We start from the raw sequence: 19,118 nt of genomic DNA on the forward strand, positions 1-19,118 counted from the left end.
CATGGAAGGAGCAATCAGCACTTCTCTTCAGTTCCATTTGTATAGCAATCCACATTACTCCACACCAGAGTGCGGCCCAGGACACTGGAAAGATATCTGAGGTACCTGCTGCCTTCATGTACCTCAGTCAGTCAGAGTCTGCTCCCTATTGCCTTCATTGCTCTTCAGGCCCCTAGTTCTAAAACTCCTCCAGGATTCAGAGCAGTACTTCTCAACCTGGGGCATTTTGTCCCTGAGGACACATTTAGAAGTGTCTGGAGACAGTTTTGATTGTCCTTACTTACGGGAGCTTTCACTGACATCTATGGTGTAGGGGCCAAGAAGCTGTTACACCTCCCCCAGTGCATACGACAGCCCCACGAAGGATCACCCCCCTCCCCAAATGTCAATAGTGCTGAGGTCTGGAACCTTGATTCAGAGGATGCCCAATCATCATTTACTAACTTGATTTCTCTTGCCAAGCTTAAAAGCAGTAATGATCACGTTGAATTCTCATGGTTTCCTGCCTGCTTTTCCCAAATCTGACTCTCAATGCAAAACTATTTTGTTTGGTGGAAGTGTTCCTGTCTTCTGGTTGGAACCAGCATGGAGGGCAGAGTTCTTGTTTTCTGAAGGCAGCAGATACCTCTGAATTCTTTCCAGTGCCCTGGGCCGCACTCTGGCGTGGATGGCAGGTTTGCATTCATAGGCTGATTTCATAACTGTACCAACAGCATGTGTGACACCTTGGTGCTGACACCGACAGGTCCAAGCAGAGCACAGAGCACTCGGTACGATGTAGGAAGGAGGTTAAATAACTAAGTGCTATACTTTTGCAAGCTTCTTGATCTGAAGGTCATGACTCCTTTTTCTCAGTACGTCTGAAGGAAGGTAGACTCAGGAGAAGTCTTTTGGAATGAAATACACTTCTGAATCAATTTCGTACGCCAGCAAAGAATCTTTAATCACAGAGCTCGACACTAGAAGTAACATAATGAGGTAAGAAAATGAACAATATCCTAAGAAATCAAACCCGTGGCTCTCAAATACAAGTGTTCATAATTCAGTCTAGGATAACATAGTAATTGTTAAATAATTGTTAAGTGCTCACCATGGACTTGGGCTCAATCTCCAAGTAACAATATAAATTTTTTTTTTTCCATTTACAAAATTAAAACCAATTCTTCAAATACATTCTGTCTTGGTTACTTTGCATTTCATTCCTTAGCCACAAATCCAAAGCCTAACCTGTGATAGGGATTTAAATAGGACCAGTATAAACAGGCCAATTTAAGGAGACCTTAGAGGGTAAAATATTATAATTGGAAGCACGCCTGCCATGGTCGGAACTGCTGCTGTCAGTTTGGGGGAAAACTCTCCTTAGGTGTGTGCGAATGCTGTCAGCTGCTGTCCTCAAAGCTGCCACTATTCCGGCAAGAATGAAAATGCATCGGGCTCAGGGGATCAGACACGTAGCCTGCATCAGAAAAGAAGTTCAGCTGTTACTTACTGGCCTTTCAGTCCATCTCCCCATTTCTCACACCCAGCCTCACCCGGTGCAATTCCCAGCTGCCCAGCTGCTTCTCTCAGCTCATGTGAAAAGGGAGTCTGGACAACAGTTGTTGGCAAGCAGTTGCAAAACAAAAGTAAAACGTAAAATGAAAAGACAGAGCTGAGACCAGAGGAACATAAATGATGGATGAATGATTTGGACCCATGCTGGCCAGGTGACATTTTGAGTTTGGAGTAAAGAAGGGTGCAGTGCAGGAAGGTGGTACATCCTGATGGCTAAAGGCTCAGGTTTTCACGTCAGGCAGATCTGGGTTTAAATCCTGGCTCCACTGCTTACTGGTTCTCTGATTTTTGTTAACTTAACGTTTCCAAGCCTCAGTGTCTTCATCTGTAAATGGGAGAAGTATTAGCACTTAGGTTGGTAGCAAACATAAGACAATTAGTACAGTGACGCATAGTCAGTGCTAAACAAATGATGGCTAAAAAGGAAGGGGAAACAGCAGTAGAGAAAAAGGAAAGAACGATTCTCTATTGCAGTTTGTTTTCTTATCCCCGAGAACCCAATTTTTAAGTGTGCATCAATGCTTAAGTGTAAATATCAGTGACATTTGAGGCTCGTTGAAACAATATCTCATGGTGTGTCTAGAGAAGGGAGCTCGTGGCTCAAGACCGGGCCACTGTCATAGAGAACGCACGACATGTGCAGGGAAGCAGTTACCTTACGCTTGAAGTAAGGAAGCCATTCATTGCTTCTGTGAAAATGGGCCTATTTGCCAATAGTGATTGCTGCTTTAGCTCCCCTTGGATAGCTGGATTTTCAGAACCAACTCAGCCATCTACATTTTCATGAGGACGTGGAGCAATAGGCAGTTGGATGGCATGTTTATTTTCATAAGTAAGGTCTCTGTCCAAATCTCTCAGGCAGCACACAAACTCTCCTGAGAGGAGCAGCCGGCTGCTGTGGCCTCTGCCGCTGCCATCCTCTCTGACTCATCTCTAGTGGGGCTGCCCCGGTCAGATATGAGGAAGGTTGTAGCGGGGGGGGGGGGGGGGGGGGGGGGGGGCCGGCGCTAAGACAGGAGTATGCATCAATGAACCATAATACTTGGTGGACTAAAACAAAATCTACATCCTAGAGCAAAACATTTCCTTTTGTCCAGCCTGAAATGGTAACTTCACTCCAGGCATAGATAGATGCTTTAATAAGCTCATAATCCCTTTATCACTATACTCAACCCTCTAATGTACCACATGCGATTTTACTGGCCTGTGATTCTGCATGCCTCTCTCCCCACAGGACTCCACTAGGAATCTGATGGTGAGTGTACAACCCTCCAGTGTGGGCAGGCTCTCCTCAGGGATAGGTAGCAAAATCAGCAGGGAATTGATGCTGGCCTTTATTACTGATGCCATTATTGCCAGAGTTGAGGGATGAAGGTGTTGCACTTATGTAGCTGCTCAGCTTAAGAGGGCCCCAAGTGAAATATGACCACAGGCTTTAGGAAAAGACTGAACCACATCTGCACGTTTTCTTACTTTAGGGTGAAAGGTCTCAAATACGGAGAAAATAGCTACGTACTTAATTTTATCTTCATTCTCTAGCCTGCTCTTTGGGAAAAAAAAAAAGAAACTTCATACAGTTGCCATTATACCACAAGGGGTTTATGAAATGGGAATGGAGGGCAGTTGAAGTGTTCTTCCTTGTATGCTGTGATGCTCCTGGTGGGAAATATTAAATGAATCTTCTTTGTCTATAGACACTCTCACTGCCTTCAAACAGCGCGGTGTTTCCTTAGACCTTGGTACAGATATGCACAGGAAGACTCAGCTTTTGTACTATTGCATCACTTTGTCTTACTTCTCCGTCTTGAGGAATTCTGCTCAAGTTCTTATCCTTTTAAGAAACAGATCGTTAAGGTAAAGAAATGCCTCATCTTGAAACTCCACCGTGAAAGGAAAGACTTCTGGTCAAACACACATTTCAAAGGGTGCCCTGTATTTTTTGACTGTGCAGTCAGATCTGTAAAGGTTTGAGAAAATGATATTATATCTATAAAAAAATGTGATGATGTGACACCTAGAGCACATTTTCCCCTGTTATTAGACTGCCTAATTATGCTGTAAAGATGATGATAAAAAGCATTTGGCTGCATTCTAGACACGTATCGGGAATCAGAAGCACGGAACTTCCTTTCTTTAAGGTTCCAAGTAGTTTGTCTACATCTATCCAGGCAATTTTTTTTCTTTGTTTCCTAAAGTCTTCCTGATGCTTGAAGTAATGATGCTCTGCAGACAGGGTCATTGGTGATGATCCCAAAACCAAGGGTCCCCAGGGTCTACTGCTATCTAAATCAGAGAACTGGGACCACATCATCCAATTGATTCTTCTCCAAACCCAGTTCTTGTAATAAATCTGATCTTTTCAGCTGACATACATTTTTCCAGTCCTCCATATTGTCAAAGGAAGTTGCCATGAAGAAATGGGCCCATTGTGCTAAAATTCCAATTAAATACAGAGCCTCTCAGGCTTAGAGTTGGGAAAAGGACATCCCAGGTCTAGCACATTAACATGGCAGCTGATGATAAGGGCAATTGCCCGTCTTCTGGCTTCCCAGGCTCAGCATAGAAATGTGTTAGCTATTTCAGAGAGCTTTATTAATTATTTTTAAAGCAGTTCTGTGCAAAATGAATCCATCAGCAGTACCCTCACCTCTTCTCCAGCTGTTTGAGGGAATGGCCAGGTTTACATTTTCCTCTTGGGTACATGCTAAAGGGGAAGTGCTCCTCCAGCATATTATGGAAACTCGTCTCTTGTTTTTCTCCTCCTTCCCTACATAACTGTGATGTGGGGCTTAAAGGCAGTGGACACAATAAGGTGGCAACAAGCTGTTTGGAATGTCCTGAGATTCAGCAGATTATTTTCATATGAAGAGTTGTGTTTTTTCCCTTGTGCACAGGCACTCCCATATACTCGCACATACACACACATACCTATGCACACACACAGTCACATATGCTCACCTCGTTATTAAACTCAAAGGTAAATGTAGAGTTATACAAGACTTATAAGATCCAGGTTTGTACCTTTATTATATAATATTTTTAAAGTATCCCTCATTTCTAGTTGTTAAAAAATACAATCTTTTCTTCCTCATTGTCAAATAGATATCACCTCCTGGGGTAGTTTCCTTAATCAGTGTGAAGAATCTGAGTACTTACCATATTTGTCAATGGGTGAGAATTGAAGACTTCTCTTCATCTCCTCCAAAGACAGGCCTTGAGAGGAACACTGTCCAGCACTGGAAAATTCATGAGACGCACAGTTTCATACTGTAGTGGTTTGCTAACAACACTTTTATAAAACAGAATTTATTCACTAAGCAAAGACCCCCAGAGAAATGGCAAGTGATACAAAGGTGTTTTTGTCTCACAAGTGACTAGTTGAGGAAAAGTTCAGAATTATTTGGAGTAAGTCAGATCTGGTTGTGAGTCCTGGCTCTGCCAGGCAGGCTACAATTCCTAGCTGTGTAACCACAGACATGTCACTCTTTCTGAGCCTCAGTCTATTTATCTGTAAAATTGGGAAAGTACATAAATAATTTCCAATTTGTTTTGATATTAAATATAACAAAAAGGAGTATTGAATCTAAAGTCTGTGTTAAAATACTTGCAATCTTTACTTAAAAGGAACGATAACCAGAGCATTATTATCTGAGTAGTGATCAATATAAATGAAACACATCCCGAGGAGTATCATTATTATTATATTGCTATTTTTTTTTTTTTTTTTGGTCATTCTTTTGCTCAGGAAGATTTGCCCTGAGCTCACATCTGTTGCCAATCTTCCTCTATGTTGTATGTGGGTTGCTGCCATAGCATGGGAACCAATAAGAGGTGTAGGTCTGGGTCCAAGAACCAAACCCAGGCCACCAAAGTGGAGCGCACTGAACTTAACCACTAGGCCATGGGGCTGGCCCCTATACTGCTATTATTATAATGGTAATTATAAGACACAGTGAAAATGATGGTTACTGCATGATTCCTAGGTGTTAAGCATTTACATTTGTCATCTCATTTAATCTTTGTCCCTATCTTATCATCACTATATCATTTCTCTCACTTTACACATAAGAAAACTGAGGCTGAAACAAGTAACTTGTTACACAGTTTGGTAAATGGCTCATCTAGGATTCAAATCCAAGTCTTTCAGTTTCCAAAGCCTGTGTGCTTGTCCACTATTCAAACGTGAATTTCTTCCTCACTCCTGGCCTTCATTAATTCTTCTCTTCCTCAAACTCTTCCTACTCTTTCACCATTTTGGAAAATGACGTTGCTTCCTTTCTACTGCAACACACTCAAAACTTAAATTTACCTAAACCTTCACCCTAATATCTAATCAAATCTGTCAGTTAATTATATATTGATAGTGTCTCTTGTATCCACTTCTCTCATCCATCCATTAGCTTCCCCAAAGAGCCTATCCTAGAGACCCCCAGAACTGTCCACAAGCTCTTCTTGTGACAAAAATCTCACGAGGGCACTCTGCTGCTCCCCGCTGTACCTCCTCAGGCCGATGTCCAGACCTTCTGTAATCTAAATCAACTTGCATTCTGTGTGTATCTTGCATTGTATAATTCCTCAATCCATTTTTTCCCCAAATTCAAGCCACACTAATGGACTTTGGACTTTCCAAACATTCCTGAACTTGCCCTTCTCCATGGTTGTGGCTGAGCTGCTCCCGTTACTTGAATCTGCTTGTGACATTTTATTTATCCCTAATAGGAGGCAGTATGGTGTTATGGTTAAGAATGAGCATTCTGGGACCAGACTCCTTAAATATGAATTCTCACTCCATCACTTATTAGCTCTATGACTTTTGGCAAATTATCTAACTGCTCTATGTCTCAGTTTACGCAACTCTAAAAGGGGATTCCCACTAGACAGAGTGCTCCTGGAGATCAGAGGTCCTGTCGAACATCTTTGGATCTCCCACAGTGTGCAGCCACTACCTTGTAAGTAGTTAAAATAATAAAAGTTGTTAAATGAAATAAAGCTATCACAAAATGTTCATTTAAAGAAATTAGATTTTTCTAAAAGCTGACATCGATTCACACTGCTTCATTCACTAGCTGCCTTAAAAATGACCTTATATTTGACCTTGCTTTCTCAGGCTATAAAGTAGAAATGTTGCTTTTTAGAGAAAAGCAATGACTAAAAAGAAGAAGAAAAAGTATTGGCTTAAAGTGGGACATGATGTGACCTTGGTCAACGTTAAATGGCAAACTACACTCAGTTCTGGGCAATTGAATGTCATTCAAGATATTTTTCCAAATAAAATTTACCTTACTAATTCCTGTAACCTCTTTAGCACTCTAGCTCTTTTTAAGAAGGGTGCTATACTCAGTAGTCTTGGCAACAACAAGATAATAGGTAATAAATATTTTATCACCAAAAAGGCTATCTGTTTTCCTATGAATAGAAAGCCCATCTTATTTATTCAGTTGCTGAAGGCAATTCATGCCAGGGGACTTAACCTTCCTGCCCAAGAGATACCATATAGGCTGGCCATGGACACTGTTCTAGAATGACAGACAGATGGGAGCTAAGCACGCCCAAGTCAAACAAAGCTGAAGAAACAAGACCCTGGTTAATGGAACTAGTTGTCCTCAACCCAAGAGCATCCAGACTTCAGCAGGAGCTTCACAGGAGCCCCGAGTCCCCGAGGCACACCAGGACCCCTGTTTGCTGAAGTCGTGCTCAGGGAAAACTGGCCTTTCCAGGGATGCAGCTGCCCCATGCGTTCACTGACAGCAAATGGGAAATAATGGCAGGTAAGGAGGGCACTCGGTGCCGCAGTGTGCCCATATTACTGGTCAACGAGGTAACCTTCTTTATGCTAAAGGAAGATCCATATCACATATGGGCATACATATGAATGATATATAATTTTACATGGGTAATTTCATGTATACTTCCTACGAGAATGGAATGAAATTTTCTCTTTTAAAGAGAATAAGGTAGTCTTTAGGTCAGTTTTTCCAAACTACCACATTATATTGATATATCTTATTTTCGTTTCAGTCATTTTATGCTAAAAGGTTCATATTAGTTCTGTGATATATATGTAAAGATAAATATAATCAGCAGCGTTGTCTCTTATAAAGGTGCACTAAGGAATGAACGATTTATCCAGAATGAAGAACAGAACAAAAATTTTAAAAATATTTCTTGTTCCTCAATCCATGCTTTATGGGTATAGACTACCTAGTACACTGTCTGCTAATTAGGCCAGTACACACCCAAATCTACAATATGTAATTTATATTTTCATGTGTGCACGCCATTGAGGCCATGGTTTGTCAGCACAAACTAGCATGTTTGTAAATAGTCACATGGCTTGTGAATGGACTCATGCACCCTAAGCAAAGATAACAAGAGCATTCAAAACAAAAATATGAGGCTATGTTGGCTGAAATGAATGCAGAGATAATGACGCTTATGACAAGCACATTAAGCAAAAAATATTATCCAATGAAAAGTAAATCAATATGTATATAAGACTATGGAAGAGCTATGAAGAATGGGAAAAGTGGTAGAAGATAGAAGATACCCAAATATAGCTTCAGTTCTTCAAAGCAGGAGTAAGGCAGAATCTACAAACTAAACTAGTGGGTTAGTGTACATCGTAGGCAAAGCTCCAGAAAGGAATATTAAAAGAGAGTTTTTCTGAAAATTTTCAAAAAGCACTGATTACTAGAAGCTACCATGGGTTTAGTAAGAAAAAGAATCATGCTAGATTTGCTTAATTTCTTTTTGGTGAGGATAAACTTAAAGGGGAAATCCACAGGCTAGAACACTGATCTGGATTCCCGCGGATACTGGACAGAGTTTCTCCTGATTGCTTGGTAAGTAAGAAAGGGAGATCCATGCCAGATGACAAATGGTCGGATTGGATTGTCACTGTTGAATATCCAGAACTGATACAGATCTCAGGTAGGTGACATTGCCCACAGGGTTAAATTGAGCCTTAGACACTGGGAATAGATAGAACAAAACACCACATTTCTTAAAGTTAGAATTGTCTACAAATAGACTGAATTATTTCAGAAGGGGTTACTGTCCCCTCTCTGAAAGTGTCCAGGCTGTGACTGGAGCACCTCACGGCCCTGGGTGCTGTAGATGGATCCAAGCATCACATGATGTGACATCCCAAGTTCCTCCATTTCTTTAGAAGGTATTCGTGAACGATGTTGGCTTTGTGAAACCAGCTTTGACATGTTGGAAAGGTAGAGTGAGATCACACATTCCCACTTAGGCAGAAAATTTTTCTCTTCCTTATCTGAAGTGTCTGACGTTTGGCCAGGCCTGAATGCCTGATTCCCACATGCATGCCACAGCCTATCTGGCTACACACTACCACTACCGCTCAGGGTTGTGTTTGTAGCTTTTTGTCTATACACATTTCATTTGAAATAGTAACTGAACCATGATATTTGCTTGAAGGACCCATCTCCTTTAGTGCTCTGTTTTGAAAGAAGAACCACACTGCCATCTAAGATGAAGCAAAGGAAAGTGTGGGGAAAGCACCTTTACGTAAACCCATCATTAGGGATCTGAATGACAGGTTGTGTCAGGCTGGTACCGGAAAATCTGTCACTGCTTCACAAAGGTTTTTATATGAGGTAAATTTGTAGAATATTCATGTTGCAGTGCCTGAGGAGGGGGAACCTAAAACCCTATGTCATCTCTTAATCTAGAAAGGTGCATTGTTAAGCAAGGCCCAAGAGGAAATAAGGAAAATACTGTTTTGAAGAGACTGCAGGGAATTTTGGTGCCATCTCTCCAGACTGGTGGGAACAGGCAGTGCCACAGTGAGTCCAAATGGCCTCATTTAGAGCCACACAGCAGCCAGTATTGTGGCTTCCAAACGATAGCCCGCCAAATGCTTTTGGTATTGGAGCAAGGAATCATGATTTTGGCTGTGGGGTTTCATGAATTCTCAGTATATTTGCTAGTGCCATAATTGCTTCTGACTGAATTACATTCCAAAGACTTCAGAGGGACACACAATCCAAAAGAAACCATTTTTATCACATTCTTCCAAGAGTGGCCTTTGCAGAGCTGAGGACTTTGATTTGGTAAATTACAGCAAATGTAGACTTGTCTACATGGCTTGAAAGCAATAGCGAAATTAAAACAATCAAATAAATTAAAGAGACCTAGAACATTAAGGGGCCAGCCCTGTGGCTGAGTGGTTAAGTTCATGCGCTTTGCTTCGGTGGCCTGGAGTTCGCCGGTTCAGATCCTGGGCGTCGACTCAGCACCATTCATCAAGCCATGCTGAGGCGGCATCCCACATAGGAGAACCAGAAGAACCTACAACTAGGATATATAACTATGTATTAGGGGGGGCTTTGGGAAGAAAAAAAAAGAGGAAGATTGGCAACAGATGTTAGCTGAGGGCCAATTTTCCTCACCAAAAAAAAAAAAAAAAAAGAAGAAGAAGAAGTGAGGAAGTGAGCAATGATGGCAAACTTCATATTTACCAAAAAAAAAGACCCAAGATATTAAGTTCTACCAAAATGATACAATAATAATTTCTCATATTTGCTGAGGCTTTATAGCTTGCACATACTTTTCTATTGATTAGCTGAAAGCATTTTTACAAAACCTCCATGAGGTGTCTGGGAAGGCATTAATTTTACATCCGTTCTATGCAAGTGGAAAGTCAGGCTCAGAAAATTTGAATAACCTGCATAAACTCACAGAGCTAGCAAAAGGCAGAACCAGAACCAGAAGAAAAGGTCTCCAGATGTCCAGTCCATGCTCTTTCTTCTAAAACACACATTTAATAGCAGCACATGTCAAACTCTTGGTTTGTTACCATTTGAGGAGCTCACTGAATTAGTCACACATTACAGAGCTTCAGACCCTTCCTTTGCATATAAAGATGCAAATGACATTCTTCATGGAGAAATATCCCTCATCATCATAGAGAACCCAGAATTAGCTTTCCTGTGTCTTGCTTTGTATAAATGAAAAAATTATACTTTCCTCTGTGCAACAATGGCTGGCCTGTCCCCATGCAGTGATGTCAAAACATGAGACACACAGAGTAAAGTTTCCACATGAGATGTTCATGTTCCCCCCAACTTTCTGTACGGTTTTCTAAGCTGCATGCATGGATCATCTTCCTATATACCGCCTTCCTGTGCCAAATGAACAGAAAACCATCACCAGTGTGATGAAAGACTTCAGGCAAAATTTTCTTCCATTCAAATTGGTCCAGTTAGTTTTTATGCAGCTAAAAATGCCCTTAGGCTACCTGTAACCTGGAAGACTTAGCCATTTGGATTTGGCATAAGGCAACACCATCCAAGCTTTGCAAATATGCTTTAGGTTTGTTGGCTCTTTTTGCCATTTGTCATAACGATGCTACCTGTGTAAGAACATTAGCATGAGGCTCAACGCCATATGCACCCTTATCCCTCTCCTCAAGAGGAATGTATCATTTCTTTCACTCAAAAAGAAATACATATGGGTAACATCTGGCCAGAATTTCAGTTATTTGATGCTAATCTAAGGGACTAATACAAAGACAAGGTGGAGAAACAGCCTGCTGAGATCTCTAATAAGGTGTTTGCACTCGGAAAACAAATGGCCTGCCATAGAAAAGGCTGTGAGAGTCATCTAGTTGCTCCTTTTGGCATTTAGCTGAAAACAAATAGATCTACTTAAAACAGATCTGTCAGAAGGGATAATTGCCTTTCTACACTTCTCAATGTCTTTCTATGCAGCCCACCTTTTCTTCGGCCTAAAGAGAAAGAAGAGATTTCTATTAGAAATGAGATCACCTTTGGCTTAACTTTGAAATAGTCCAGTCAGACTCTTATGAATAAATATTTGTTAATTTATCAGCTAGATTCAACATAGTTATTTATTCATGATTTCATTCTGGCTGTTTTCAAAACATTATTTTGTCTTTGTCCATATTCCCTGTTTGATAATATTCTAAATTAAAACAAATTTTTTGCTCCCATTAAAATGAATGGGCAATGGCCAAAGTATTTAATGGGGCCAAGAGGTCAGTGCAAAATATCTCTTTCAGGAAAATCAACCCCATCAGCTTTCTTTCAATGGCAAATGTCCCCAGGCTCTAAAAGGACTGAAAGCCTTGGCAAAGGGTCAGGGCTCTGTTTGAGCCATTAGGCAAATATCCAAGTTCTAAGCACCCTCATTTTTAAGAGAAAAAGCAATTAGGCAAAGAATTATGAATAAGGAAAAATTCAGCAAGAACATAAAGTGTGTGTGAATTCCTTGATGGCTCAGAAATTATTAATGTGCTTGACAGTAACCCAACAACACTGACACTTCTTAATTTACCTGTAGGTTAAGCAGGTATAAATGAGTCAATCATACAATCCAGTAGGAGGTGCCTTGCTAAAACTGAGGAACATCCTTTAAATACAGCAAAATCTTTCTTATCTCTCACCTTCTGTACTCACTATCATCCAAAAACAGGAAAGCATTTTAACTTTCGAAACTATGAGATTGTGGTAGCATGGCAGTCCTAAAACCCAGTCTTCTCTCCTCCATTTTCCCACCTCCCATTTTACAGAAAAGGAAACTGAAGCCTTTCATGACAGAACTTATCCATATTCATATATTAAGGTTATAGTGAAGTCAGGAATATAATCTGGAGTTCTAAACTGTTAGTCTTCTTTGATGGTTTTTCTTCTTATTTTTAAGGATTAAAGAGAAACTAAAATTTCTTCCATACCTGCTAAAGTGCCAGGGACTCCACCAGATATTTCCCAAAATTTATTGCATTTGTTCCCCGTAACAACCCATTTCCCATGTGAGGAAATGAAGGCCCAGAGAGTCTAAGTCTTGCCCAAGATCACACCACTGTAATTCAAACCTAGGCCAGGCAGTATGCAAATCTCTGGCTTTCTCCACTTAACCCTATTGGCTCTAGAAATGATTCCCAAATTCATACCTGTAACCTTGCCTCTCTCCCTCTCTCCTTGGCTGTTTATCAAGCACAATGCCTGGCGCTGTGCTAAATTCTAGGGGTACAGATTTGAGAATTACAGACATAGACTGTGCCCTCTGGGGTAAACAGAAATGTAGACACGCACAGGTAAGCTTCAACACCCTGGAAGACACACATACTCTACAGGGTACCCTTCCTACACAGAAGATGAAGGACAATCAAGGGTTTCCCAGGAGAGGGGAGATCTGGGGATAGGTAGGGGCATGTGCAAAGACCTAGGAAATCAAATGGCCATAGTAAACATATAATATTAAATATGATATTAATATGATAATATATTAATATTAAATATATGTACTTTAATTCTTCATTTTGAAAGAATCTCAAACATGAAGTTGCAACAATAGTACATTTTTCTTTTCTGAACTGTTTGAGAGTAAATTGCCAATCTGATGCCCATCATGTCCCAAACACTTTAGTGTATTCCTAACATAAAGATATTCTCCCACATAACCGCAATATAACCATTTGATTCTACCATTTACTCTCAGACCTTGTTCAAGTTTTGCCAATTATCTCAATAACCTTCTTTATAGCAAGAGGATCCAATTCAAAACCATATACTGCATTTCATTGTCATGTTTCTTTAATCTCCTTCAATCTGAAACAGATTTTCAGTCTCTACTTGAATTTTATGACCTTGACATTTTTGAGGATGACAAGACAGTCATTTTGCAGAATATCTTTCAATTTGGTTTTATCTGAGGTTTCCTAATGATTAGATTCAAATCATGCGTCTTCGGCAGGAAGTATCACAGAAGTGATGCTGGGTTCTTTTCATTGCATCCCATCACACTTTGATTTGTCCCATTATTGTGCTGTTAATTTGATCATTTGATTAAAGTGGTACCTGACAGGTTCCCCACTACAAAATTACTCTTTTTCTCTTTGTAATTAACTATTCTGTGAGGAGGTACTTTGAGATTATATAAAGATTCCATCTCTCAACCAAATTTCAATATCTTCATTTATTTATGTCTGTATGGATTTAAAGTTACTATTTTATTCAATGGATTATAATGTTACTGTCATTATTTATTTGGATGCTCAAATCATCTCATAGCTGGTACGTGGGAGCCCCTTCAAGTTGTTCCTTTGACATATAGCCATCTTTCTTTGAGTAGCTCTTTACTTTCTTACATAAGATGTTCCAGGCTTATTTTGTACATTCCTTGTCCCATACTTGAAATCTGCCATTTCTCCAAAGTCCCCTGTTTTCTGTTAGTGGAGAACAGTATTTAGAAATACTAAATACTTCTGCTTGCTGTGCTCCTTGCCATTGATGTGTTGTTGCTCCCAGGCCCTCTCATTGAGCAGGCAAAGCTGGAGAATGTGCATATATATACATACAGGTGTAAACATATTTAGGTCTCCCCTGTCCTTAAATCATAAATTCATCTCCAGTTCCAATCCAACATGACAGGGTTTTCTAGTTTTCTCCCCTTCCACATCTATAACACCCTTCTCTGACAATGAGAAACCTGCTTCCCATTACCCTTAATATAGTTACTTATTTGATCACAAATCTCTGGTTGCTGTCCCACTGCTTGTCAACATACACACAGACACACTCCTTTACTCCACTTGGGCTCCAACATCCCACACCCACTGTTGCTTCCATGTGGATGCCCTCCTTACCCTCCTGTGTTCTGACACCCTGCTCTGGGCTATTTCCTACCTGCCTGCCCCAAGTGGGTGCTCTCCTCACTTACGTTGGGCTTTGGCACTCAGCACTGAGCTGTGCACCGTGCCATGCCCTGCTCGAGTTTCGATCACTTGCACTGGGCTGCCGGCCCACACGTACACCCTCTCGCCACCCTCATGCTCCAGCTTCTCCACACCAGGCATCTTCCTCTACAGACAGACCTTCTCAGTGGGCATGGAACCACAGTGGCCACCACCTCCCGGCCTGAACACCCTTCTTACTGTGCTTGGGCTCCAACACCCCATGTGGGGCTACTGCTTTACCACCCACTCTCAGAGATGACCTCCTTCCCAGGCTAGGACACAACCTCCCATGCCAGGTTGCTCTCCCATGTGGACACCTTCTTCATCAGACCTAGGTTCAGCACCTTGGCAGGGCTGCCCCAAGGCCCAGAGAAAATCCTTTCCTCCTCCCACTCTGGCTTTGACACCTTATGCCAGGCAGCTGCCACTCACCACTCTCACTGTCCGCATGGACATTTTCTGCACCATACTTGGACTCAGACATCCTGCTCCACACTCTGGGGAATTCAGTCTTGCTTTGCCCTGTCTAATGTCTTCTGGACTAAACCATTCAGGAAGGGAAGAGAGAGAAGAAGAGTAACAAGGATGAACTTTTAAAAATGTTAATCAGATCATGTCACGTCCCTGCTCAAAATCCCCCAGTGCCGCCCAACATGTGTAAGACAGCATCCTAACGCCCTGTCCTGGCGAATAAAGCCCTCATGGTCTGACCTTTACTTACCTACCTGGGAGTTCATCCTTTTCCACTCTCCCCCTGCCTCCTACTCTCTGTCCACCATGGAGGCCATCTATTTCTCCTCTTTATTCCTCCCTTATGAACTCTACACTTGCTTTTTAGCTCTGCCAAATGCTGTTTCCCAGGGTCTTCCTTGTTTTTGCCATTCTAACCATCCCATCTGAATTAGCCTTTCAGTCACTCTTTGTTCCATCAGCCTATTTTGTCCGCATAGCACTTACCACAGTTTTCCTGTATGTTTACTCATTGTTTGTCACCTGTACAGGCAGGTGAAGTACTCTGCTTATACTCCTTGACCTCTTGGAAGTCACCTTCAGAGGTTTCTATGGATGCTCCAATTTTTCTGTGTCTCTCTGTCCCTAAAGGAGAGGTGGGAGCTAATGCTCCTTCCCACCCACCCAAATGACCCTTAATCAATGAGGAACAAGAGTTGGTGGATAAATACTCCAGCTTCTTTGCTGCTCACTGGGAGAATTCTGAGGTGTGTTCTATACCCTCAGAGGTTACAAGATGAGATTAAGCCTCAGTTGCCCACAGCAGTGACTTACTCACTAACATACCCCTTATTTACTTTCCTTCCTTCCCTTTCCCTCACTTTGCTTGAGATCAGATCCCTGAAAAGTGATTTACATGTAAATCCTTGTCTCATGGTCTGTTTTTGGAAAAATCCAAATTAAGATGGCCTCCCCTGACTAGAATGAAAGTTGCCAGACAGCAGGGACTTGTCTGTCTTGCATGCTACTGTGTCTTGATCCCAGTGCCTTAAACTTATTGTTATATACTAGGTACCTAATAAATATGTATTAAATGTGATTGAATGAATGATTGAATTACAATGATAATTCTTCCCTCACAACTTTATTTATGTTTATCGTTGTTTGTTTATCTTTGATTAATTGGTCAACCTCTTTCCGTTTCTTTAGCCACAGCTCAAGAACAAGCTGTATCCCCTGACTGTTACATGCTTAGAGCAGTGACCTTTGCAGAAGGCTCTCTGTTCCTACTCCCTGTCCAGCCTGTTCCACCCCCTACATCATTGCCAGAGAAATCTGAGAATGAGTCTCCGTTATGGCACTCCTCATTCATTCGGTGGGTCTCAGTGCCTTCTTACAGATGGGAAAGTGAAATGGAGCACAATGGGGAGTTTCTGTTCAAACTTCATGTCTTATGGGCTGGAGGTGATGGCCATACAGGAAGGAAGAAGGAACCGCAGTGGCCTCAGTGCTGCCCCAGCCATTTGCTCTCATCATTGGCTCAGAACTTGTCTCATATTGCATATTCATCTGACCCACAACAAGACTATGGATTCTTCACAGGGAGGGACCCTGCCTTATGAGTCTTTGTACCCCCAGGCCTCACACAGCATTGCCTCAACCTGGCATTGCCTAGTTGAAATAAACATGTTGACTTCTTGAACGCAGCCTTTATATTTTCCCTGGGGAGAACATGAGTTTCCAGTGCATGCAGTTTCAGAAATACGTGACTTGGAAAAATTGGATTTTTGTATGTTTCTAGAGCAGGGGTCAGAAAATTTTTTCTGTCAAGGGCCAGATAGTAAATACTTTAGGCTTTGCAGACCATATGGTCTCTGTTGCAACTATTCTATTTTGTGCTGCTGTAGCACAAAAGCAGACGTAGACGATATGTAAGCAATTGAGTGTGGCTGTGTTCCACTAAAACCTTACAAAAACAGGTGGGGAGTTTGATTTGGCCTTTGAGCCATATTTTATCAACCTCTCCTTTAGAGCAATAGATAAACCCTATATGTGTTGCTTCCCTAAGCTGTCTTCTACCTTTGGGCCAAACGAAGCAATCTCAATGAAAGTAGGATTTCCACTCATGTTTCATTTTGATAGTTTCTCCTAGAAGAGGAATAATAAAGACTAAAATACATGAGCTAATGGCAAAACCAAAAAAATCCATAGTTTACATTTATTCAGTGTTTACCATATATCAGACATGTATAAATTATATTCTCACTTCTCCGACATTGAAATGCTAGGAAAAAGGTGATATTCTTATTTTCATCCTATAGATGAGGCATTTGAGGTTTGGAGAGCTCAACTTGCCCAAAGTCACACAGCTTATAAATGGTAGAACTTGAATTTGAACTCAGGGCCATCTGAGCCAGAGCTCTTAACCACGACTTTTTAATAATGGCCACTGGGTGGGTCTATAAATAAAAGTCACAAAACCAATTTCACTGATGGAAGATAAAAGCAATAACGAGATCCATGCCTGCAGAGCAGTACATATAGCTTCCCCTTTCAGATGGAGGATAGTTCGAAGGCCGTCTTTGTGGATTTGACATCTCTAGGCTCCGTTGTGTGAATGCGGATCCCTGCAAGAAATTCCATGTTCCTTTGTTCTTTATGACAGGCCAGTCTGAATGGGAAGATTTTAAAACTCCCTAAACTCTTTGAACATGCAGAACATTGATCTTCACAAACCATTTGAAACACCCTAAGGAGGTTACAAAATTACAAGCAATGTTTTTTTGTTTTGTTTTGTTTTAAGTGAATGTATACCAAACCTCTGGGACCCTTTGCCTCATCATACAACACCAAAGCTCCCTTTTCCTCCTCTGTGTATTCTTTGCTGTCAGACCCTGAATAATAAAATGGTATTATGTTGCCAGGGTGCCTTGTTCTCACTGAGAAGTTCTTCTCCTGCCAGTAATGTGGGGTCCCTTACCCTGGTCTGTGTGATGTGCTGTGTGATGCTTCTTTGAATCCTGGGGCAACCCAGGGTTGGACGCTTCCTGCTGAGCCGACCACTGCTCCTGCCTTCTGTGTTGGCAGGAACATGACTGTAGATCCTGTAAGAAGTGCTCTGCAGCCTTCGGCACAGCTACACCTCCAGGGTCATTTTTGTGTTGGTATTTATTAAGCCCTGCTTCACGGCACGCCAGACGGGAGCCTTCAGAACAGGAGCCACGTTTTGTTATTTTTCTCTGTAGCCCCGGCATTTGGGGTCTGGCACAGAGAATGCTCTCAATACATACTCAGAAAATGAATTTGGTGGGTGAACTCCCGGTCATTTCTCAAGCCTCATCTCGCAGCCCTAGTGCTCTGTGCAAGTTGGCCAAGTGGTTAGGAGCAGAAGGTGTGAGTCAGACAGACTCAGATTTTCAGTCCAGGCATCTCCACTGCCTGGCTGTGGCCCTTGAGCAAGTTACTTAACCTTCCTGTGCCTGACTTTCCCATCCTGTACCATGGAGGATAATAACAGTGCCCATGATGTACGCAGAATCTTTGTGTAGGTTATTACATAACGACACACGCGTGAAGTATATAGAAGAATCCCTAACACACGATTGTCATTCTCGTTCCCATTCAGCCTATCGCACTCTTTCCTTCTCTTCTTCCTCGAGTAATGCTACTCACCCTGCAGGCCTTGCTTCCTCCTCCCCAACACGGCTTAGCCGCCCTCTTTAGCATGGTCTTCAACATATCACTCATCATTGCTTTTTTCACTTGCTGTCTTCCCCAGGGCCCAGCCCACAGCCTGTGCTAAATAAATATTAAATAATTGAATGAGAGGAAGGCAGGTTTAAAAGAGCAGATTAACTGACTACCATTCCTCTCAGTGCCGTAAAGTATGTCAGATAGAGTGATCCTTTTAAGAAGCAGCCCAATTGTGTCACTTCTCTGCTCAGATCCCGCAGTGGCATGCCTCTCGATCTCAGCAAATGCCCACGTGCTCCCAACAGCCTGCACCTTCTTCATAATCTGGCCCCCTGTCACTCCTCTACTTTGTCTCCTGTCACTCTTCCCTGTGATCATTTTGTTCCTTCTTGCCTCCTGGCTGTTCCCTGGATTCACAGACATGCTCTCACCTCAGGGACTTTGCTCTTACTGTTCCTACCATCTGGAATGCTCTTCCAGGCGCCTGTGGTTTTCTCGTTCACTCTGTTTACATCTTTGCTCAAATGTTACCTTCTGGGGGAGGCTTTTCCTGACCATCCTGTTTAAAACTGCAAACCACATCTCTTTTTGCACTCCTTATCCCCCCTCCCTGCTTTAATACACTACATAATTTACTTTAAAAAAAGGTCTGTCACTCCCTTCTCCCACTAGAATAAAAGCTCTATGAGGGAAGGGATTA

The 19,118-nt window shown here is 41.8% G+C and overlaps 1 protein-coding gene across 6 annotated transcripts in view; it reads right to left on the reverse strand.

The window, feature by feature from the left end:
- Positions 1-917: 917 nt before the first annotated feature.
- Positions 918-19,118, reverse strand: part of TNNI3K (TNNI3 interacting kinase) — a 265,756-nt gene continuing 247,555 nt past the window's right edge. For 4 of the 6 annotated variants that reach the window (XM_008525043.2, XM_070592134.1, XM_070592137.1 and 1 more), the window contains 2 exons: positions 4,711-4,790; positions 918-1,456 (listed from right to left, as the gene is read on the reverse strand). In XM_008525043.2, coding sequence (XP_008523265.1) covers positions 1,380-1,456; positions 4,711-4,790 — 157 coding nt within the window. In that variant the 3' untranslated portion in view covers positions 918-1,379. Of the gene's footprint in view, positions 1,880-4,710; positions 4,791-19,118 lie in introns of all 6 variants that reach the window. The other 2 variants (XM_070592131.1, XM_070592135.1) reach the window with 1 other exon arrangement.

The sequence above is a fragment of the Equus przewalskii genome, chromosome 24, assembly GCF_037783145.1.
Source record: "Equus przewalskii isolate Varuska chromosome 24, EquPr2, whole genome shotgun sequence".
Lineage (NCBI taxonomy): Eukaryota > Metazoa > Chordata > Mammalia > Perissodactyla > Equidae > Equus > Equus przewalskii.